The 7,151-nt window shown below is 35.9% G+C and overlaps 2 protein-coding genes across 2 annotated transcripts in view; both read right to left on the reverse strand.

Moving 5' to 3' along the window:
* The window catches only part of LOC126384396 (oocyte zinc finger protein XlCOF6-like), a 164,070-nt gene that overhangs the window by 115,466 nt on the left and 41,453 nt on the right, over positions 1–7,151 (reverse strand). The gene's annotated exons all lie outside the window — the stretch shown is intronic.
* Positions 788–7,151, reverse strand: part of LOC126384212 (zinc finger protein 135-like) — an 18,698-nt gene continuing 12,334 nt past the window's right edge. The window contains exon 5 of the mRNA XM_050035176.1: positions 788–4,678. Coding sequence (XP_049891133.1) covers positions 3,327–4,678 — 1,352 coding nt within the window. The 3' untranslated portion in view covers positions 788–3,326. The remainder of the gene's footprint in view (positions 4,679–7,151) is intronic.

Below are 7,151 nucleotides of genomic sequence, written 5' to 3' on the forward strand. Positions count from 1 at the left end.
GTTTCTACCGTTTTTTTTCCCTGTTAAAGGGTTTTTTTTGGGGAGTTTTTCCTGATCAGCTGTGAGGGTCATAAGGACAGAGGGATGTCGTATGCTGTAAAGCCCTGTGAGGCAAATTGTGATTTGTGATATTGGGCTTTATAAATAAAATTGATAAAATTGATTGATTGATTGATTGACTGACATCCTGTTAAAATAAAACCACCATCTTATAATCATCATGTGGCGTGAGCCTGGAGTTTACACTGTAGCTCAGTTTTAATGAGAACTCAAAATCAAAATGAGTTACAAATTTCAGAACAGGTTCCAGTGGCTGTGATAAACGGTGTAATTTTGGCAATTTTTAGTCACATTTAAAAAAAAAAAAAAAAAAGAAGCCAAAATTATTATTATTTTTTTTTAAAAAGTGCAAAAAAAAAACAAAAAAAAAAACATCTGCATTTTTAAGAAAACAAAAAAATCCACCAAAATTGGGGGTGCTTTTTAAAAATAAACACCACATTTTTAAAGAAAAAACTTTAAAGAAAAAAAGTCACCAAAATATTTTAAACAACACAAAATTAAAAAAAGAATTAACAAAACAATATATAATGCTGCAAATTAAAGAAATTATTCAAGAAAATATTTTTAAAGAAAAAAAAGTCGCCAAAATATATACACAGAGAAATCAACAGCAACATTTATTAAACAAGAAAAACAAACATTTTTTAAAAGAAAAACTTAAGCAAAAATATTTTTAAAAAGTCGCCAACCTATTAGACAAACAAATAAATAGAATTAAAGAAACACACAAAATTGGCGAGAGAAACTCAGAAAAACATTTCAAAGAAAAAAAAAAAAAAAAGCCAAAATTATTCTAAGAAAACATGCCCCCCAAACCTGTCGGTGGGTTTGACGAATTTTTTTCTAAAAAAAGTTTGCTGATTTTATTATAAATAAAACAAAGAAGACATGAAACCATTTCAAGTTGTATATCCTTCCCCTTAAGCCAAACTAAGAAACATAAGTCCATCCACACAGCTTAAACACGCCTCCCCCTTTTCCCACCACTCAGGGAATCTACTGGTCAGATGTCACGGAGATGTCGTTAAAGGATGTGTTCAAATGTCCTTCATGTTGTGGCACACTATGGTGTGATCAGAGAAAAACAGAGACATATATGGAGTGAATGAAGCAGTTCTTTATTAAGTCATTTAAGTTTGGGAAACACTCGCTGCTTTTTTTGATTCAACCAACTCGTCTCCTGTAAAAAAAAACATAAATGCTGTTTAATAAATCAGGAAACACTGAAAATATTTTATGCTTCTACAAAGATCACAACAGAAATAATAAACTGAAAAGACGATTTGACAAAAACAAACTGTCACTAAATTTGGAAACTGAAATATTGCTATGCAAGTGCAACTTAAGATGATGTCAATATAGATAAATGTGTGAAAATAAATTTCTGGGAGTGATAATGGATCACGAAATCAGCTGAAAACCTCAAATAAGTCACATTTAATCAAGACACATACTGGACCATAAATCACTATATCTCTTAATTACTGTGTGGAGGTCTGAGGGTAACACCTACAATAGCAATTTATATACATATTACAAAATATATACATTACAAAAAAAGCCATTAGGATCGTACATAATGTCAGACATTAGGAGCATCGCAGTTAGGGGAAAATCAAGACACAAACTGGACCATAAATCACTACATGTCATTTACTGTCGCTCGTCTTACCAGATCTTATAATGTTAGACATAGGGAGCACACGAGCACACTGTTTCAAAGTCATATCATTGAAATTCTGGGAGTTGGTTCGATTTAAAACAGTACAAATAATGTTTAAAGCAAGAAATTATCAATCTATTCCTCAGTCCAAGTGGACATTTGTGTCTAATTGAAGAAATTCCCTCAAAGGTGTTCTTGAGATATCATGTTCACAAAAATGAGGCAGACAAGGTCACAAAGACCTTGACCTTTGATCTATTCAGCAAAAACTAGTCAGTTCATTGTTGAGTCAAAGTGGACGTTTGTGCCAAATTGAAGAAATTCCCTTGACCACATTCACACGAATGAGATGGACACAAGGTCAGAGTGACCTTGACCTTCAACCACAAAATTTAGTCAGTTTAGTCTTCATTCCAAGTGGACGTCTGTGTCAAATTTGAAGAAATTCCCTCACAGTGTTCTTGAGAGATTGTGTTTATAACAATGAGATGGGCGCAAGGTCACAGTGACCTTGACCTTTGACATATGACCACCAAAATCTAATCAGTTCATCCTTGAGTCTATGTGAACGTTTGTGCCAAACTGAAGAAATTCCCTCACAGTGTTCTTGAGATATCGCATTCACAACCACAGGACGGTCATACGTAGGTACGGACAATCCGAAAACATAATTCCTACGGCCACAGCTATCGCCAGCACAGGGAGGCATAAAAAAGCCGTAGCTTGAGAACATCAGGTTACGAACAAAACAAAATATGGACTTTAATGAATACACTAGAAAAATATGAAAATAACCACTATGCGTCTCATGCACGAAAATTCATATCATGTTACTCGCGCAAGTTTGAACACTAGAATATTTTATGTTGACTTGGTTGATACGTGTGATTAACTCCCATCACACAAGCATGAAAGTGAGTGCCCAAAAGATACAAAAAGGTGTCATACGTTCCTGGAGGATCCAGTGCTGATTGACGATCACAATATGAATCTGTTGCTGAAGTTTAGATTTTTCAATTTTTGCAAATAAGCATTTGACGTGAAATTGCACTACTCATGTCATTTTTTTCAGACATTTTATTATAATTTTTTTCATTTGTTATTGGACAATTTAATATTATCTTTTAGACATTTTATCTTTTTTTTACTTTTGAGAACTGTGTTTGGTTATTCTATTAACATTTTTCTGAAATTTTAATAAAGTGTTCTGAATATTTTATCAACAGCTTTTTTTTTTTTTTTTAATTTACTTTGTTTTTGGAAATGTTTTTTAAAACACTTTATGGGACAATTTAATATAATATCATTTTCATCAACATTTCTTGGACTTTGTTCTTTGGACAATTTACCAACTTTTTTAAAAATTTAAACATGATTTTTCAGACATTTATTGATATTTTCTTGGAAAAATAATTTGTGTATTTTGAGTCATTCCGGTTGTGTCCATTGGAAATGTGTGTCCAATTGTGTATTTACATTTACTTCATCTGCATAAATTGCTCCTATCATTCACCTTTTTCTCTTTTTGCCTTCATGCACAGAGTGAACCAACACCCAACACTGAACGCTGTTTGTTCACAGCAGAAGAAAAACAACTTTCTTACTCTGATGATCTCATTTCAAACATTTCCAGAGCGGTTTCAACTGTCTGTGGCTCCAGAGTTTCATCCGAACCCGCAATTTTGCTGCCGCTGCTTTTCAAAGGACACTCATGACTTTCAACATCGTCATTTAAAGTATCTCCACACACGGAGCAGCTAACAGGTTTCTCCCCCTTATGCGTTTTCATGTGTTTCCTCAAATTCCCACTTCCTGTGAATTCCTTCCCGCACATTGAGCAGTTGAACGGTTTCTCTCCAGTGTGAATCCTCATGTGCAGCTGTAAGTTACCACTCTGTGAAAAAGACTTCTCACAGACAGAGCAGTTGAATGGTTTCTCCCCCGTGTGAATCCTCATGTGTTTCCCCAGATTTCTACTATCAATGAACTCTTTCCTGCACACCGAGCAGCCAAATGGTTTCTCTCCCGTGTGGACTCTCATGTGATTGCTCAGATTCCCGCTTCCGATAAATCCTTTCCCGCAAACGGAGCAGCTGAAGGGTTTCTCTCCTGTGTGGACTCTCATATGCAGTTGTAAATTCCCACTTTGGGCAAAAGATTTCTCGCAGAGGGAGCAGCTGAACGGTTTCTCTCCTGTGTGTGTTCTGATGTGTTTCCTCAGATTCGCGCTTCCGGTGAATTCTTTGCCACACACAGAGCAGCCAAACGGTTTCTCTCCCGTGTGGATTCTCATGTGTTCGTGTAAATTTCCACTCTGGGTGAAATCTTTCTTGCAGACGGAGCAGCTGTATGGTTTCTCTCCTGTGTGGCTGCGCATGTGATAAACTAAGTAGTCCTTGCGGGGGAATGTTTTGTCACAAACTGAGCAGTTGAAAGTTTCTCCTGTGTGAATGCTCATGTGTTTCCTCAGACTCGCTTTTTTACCAAATCTTTTCCCGCAGTCAGAGCAGCTGAATGGTTTTTCACCAGCGCTACTTTTCAAATCGCTGACAGAGACATCATCATTTTGAGGTTCTCTGGTCTCCTTCCAGTCATCAATACTGACTTCAATCTCAGCGACTAAAGAATCATCTGACTTCTTGTCCTCAGTATCTGGTTCTAAATCTGGATCAGAGTCTCTGGGCACTGGTCCTGGTCCTCCATAGTGGTGTCCCTCAGACTGAGGTGTCTCTTCATCATCTTCACTCTTCACAGGGACAGGAGTGAATGTGAACTTGGTGATATCAGCCTCCTCCAGCCCTTGAAGCTGCTCTCCCTCCTGACTGCTCCACAGTTCCTCCTCTTCCTCTTTAATGTGTGGGGGCTCTGGGTCCTCCTGGTCCACACTGGAGCTCCACTCCTGCTGCTCAGGGGGAACCTCTTCTTTAACCACCAACAGCTGCTGCTGGACCTCTGCACCAAACAGGAAACAGGAAACAAATTGAACTATGATTTCATGCACATATTTTTTTTAATTTTATTTTTTGATATTTTATTAACATTTTTTGGACTTTTTAAAAAAAAAAATGTTTTGGACATTTCATTAACAGTTTTTCAAAATTTTTAAAAACAATTTATCTCACAATTTAATATTATCTACTACATTCTACACGTTTTAACATTTTATTGGACACATAAAATTTCATTTGACATTTTATCAACATTTTATCAGACAATTGTATATGTTTTTTTAGACCTTTTATCAACATATTTTTGGACTGAAATTTCATCATCAATCAATCATTTTTCAGACATTGTATTAATATTTTTCTGACATTTTTTTTGGATATTATATCAACAATATATATATATATATTTATATCTATATATATCTATATATATATATATATATATATATATGTATATATATATATATACTTTATATATTTTTAAACCAGACTAGTCAGACAAGCACGAACTGATGAAGCCTCTTGGATAAGAGGTAAAACGTCTTGGAAGACAGAACCAAGTCCTGTTGCATTTGATTCAATTGCCTTGAGATAACTATGACCTGGATAAATGAGAATATCCACAGGCATATTTTTTAAACATTTTATCAACATATTTTTGGACTGAAATTCTGACATTTCATTAACATTTTTTCAGACACTTACATAATGTTTTTCAGACATTTTAAACTTTTTTGGACTTTTTAAAAACATTTCAGACACTATTTGGGGAGTTTTTCCTTATCTGCTGCGAGGGTCATAAGGACAGAGGGATGTTGTATGCTGTAAAGCCCTGTGAGGCAAATTGTGATTTGTGATATTGGGCTTTATAAATAAAATTGATTGATTGATTGATTGATATTAATATTCAGCAGTGGCTCAGTCCATAGGGACTTGGGTTGGGAACCGGAGGGTCGTCTGTTCGAGTCCCCGTCCGGACCAAATATGGAGCGTGGACTGGTGGCTGGAGAGGTGCCAGTTCACCTCCTGGGCAGTGCTGAGGTGCCCTTGAGCAAGGCACCGAACCCCCCAACCGCTTGGGGCACCTCACCAAGGGCAGCGCCCTCACTCTGACATCTCTCCACTTTGTGCATGTATAGGTCCTGTTTGTGCATGTGTGTGTCTTTCAGACCTGTGTGTAATTGACAAGCAAGAGTGAAAACACTGAATTTCCCCTCATTATTAATAAAGTAAATAAACTTAGAATTTCCCCTCATTATTAATAAAGTAAATAAACTTAATTTAAACTTCAATAATCCACATCTTTTCAGACATTTTAATAATATTTTTCTGACATTTTATCAAAATTTTTTGGACTTTTCAAATCGTTTTCATAAATTTCTTTAATATTGTTTTGGACATTTTAGTAATGTTTTTCAAACATTTTATCAACATTTTTGGGCACTTTATTACCATTTTTTGGGCATTGCATTAATACTTCTCAGTCATTTTATCAACATTTCTTTAAACAAATTCAACAACAAATTGTAATAATGTTCTGACATTTTATTGGTCAATTTAACATTATTTTTCAGACATACTATCAAAAACAGTTTTATTTTATTCAATTTTATTTAATTGTATTTTCTGTATAGCTCCAGATCACAACAGAAGTAATGTAAGGTTACCTTTCCTATAGAACAGGTCTATACCTTGTCGTTTTATTAAACAAACTAAATAGCCTTTTGTTATTTATCTTATTTACATGACGGCATGTCATTTCTGTCTCTACACGATTGTGGCTTCACAATTATCCTAAGATTTCACTTACTTTCTACAAAAAGTTATCCTTTAGTTCAGAAACACACAGTTATTCAACGAGGTATGCTGGTCGTGGTTGTTTTACCTTACCAAATTCAAAGACATCTTGGATGTGACGATTCAGTATTGGAGCTTGTATTGTGTGTTTTTCTATTGTTTAGATGTGTGTACTGTCTTGTTGATGTTTTTGTGATATGTGTGTGTGCTTTGTATTGTCGCATGAAGAATTATGAAGACCCCAGGAAGAATACCTTCTGCTATGCAAAAGCTAATGGGGATCTTAATAAAACAAACAAACAAAATCCTCTGCTCTCTGTATCACACCAGCAGAGTTCTGCCCCGAGACCGAGACACACACACACACACACACACACACACACACACACACACACACACACACACACACACACACACTGCGGGTCGGGCCGCATTTCCTGACCAAACCCGACCCAATTATAACGAGCCTGGCCTGAACCCACAGCACGACACTGTACACACGCTCAATGGAGCGTGTTTATAACCACAGAAGAAGACACTAACCTGCTGTGTTTATAACCACAGAAGAAGACACTAACCTGCTCTGTGTTTATAACCACAGAAGAAGACACTAACCTGCTGTGTGTTTATAACCACAGAAGAAGACACTAACCTGCTGTGTTTATAACCACAGAAGAAGA

The sequence above is a fragment of the Epinephelus moara genome, chromosome 22, assembly GCF_006386435.1.
Source record: "Epinephelus moara isolate mb chromosome 22, YSFRI_EMoa_1.0, whole genome shotgun sequence".
Taxonomy (NCBI): domain Eukaryota; kingdom Metazoa; phylum Chordata; class Actinopteri; order Perciformes; family Serranidae; genus Epinephelus; species Epinephelus moara.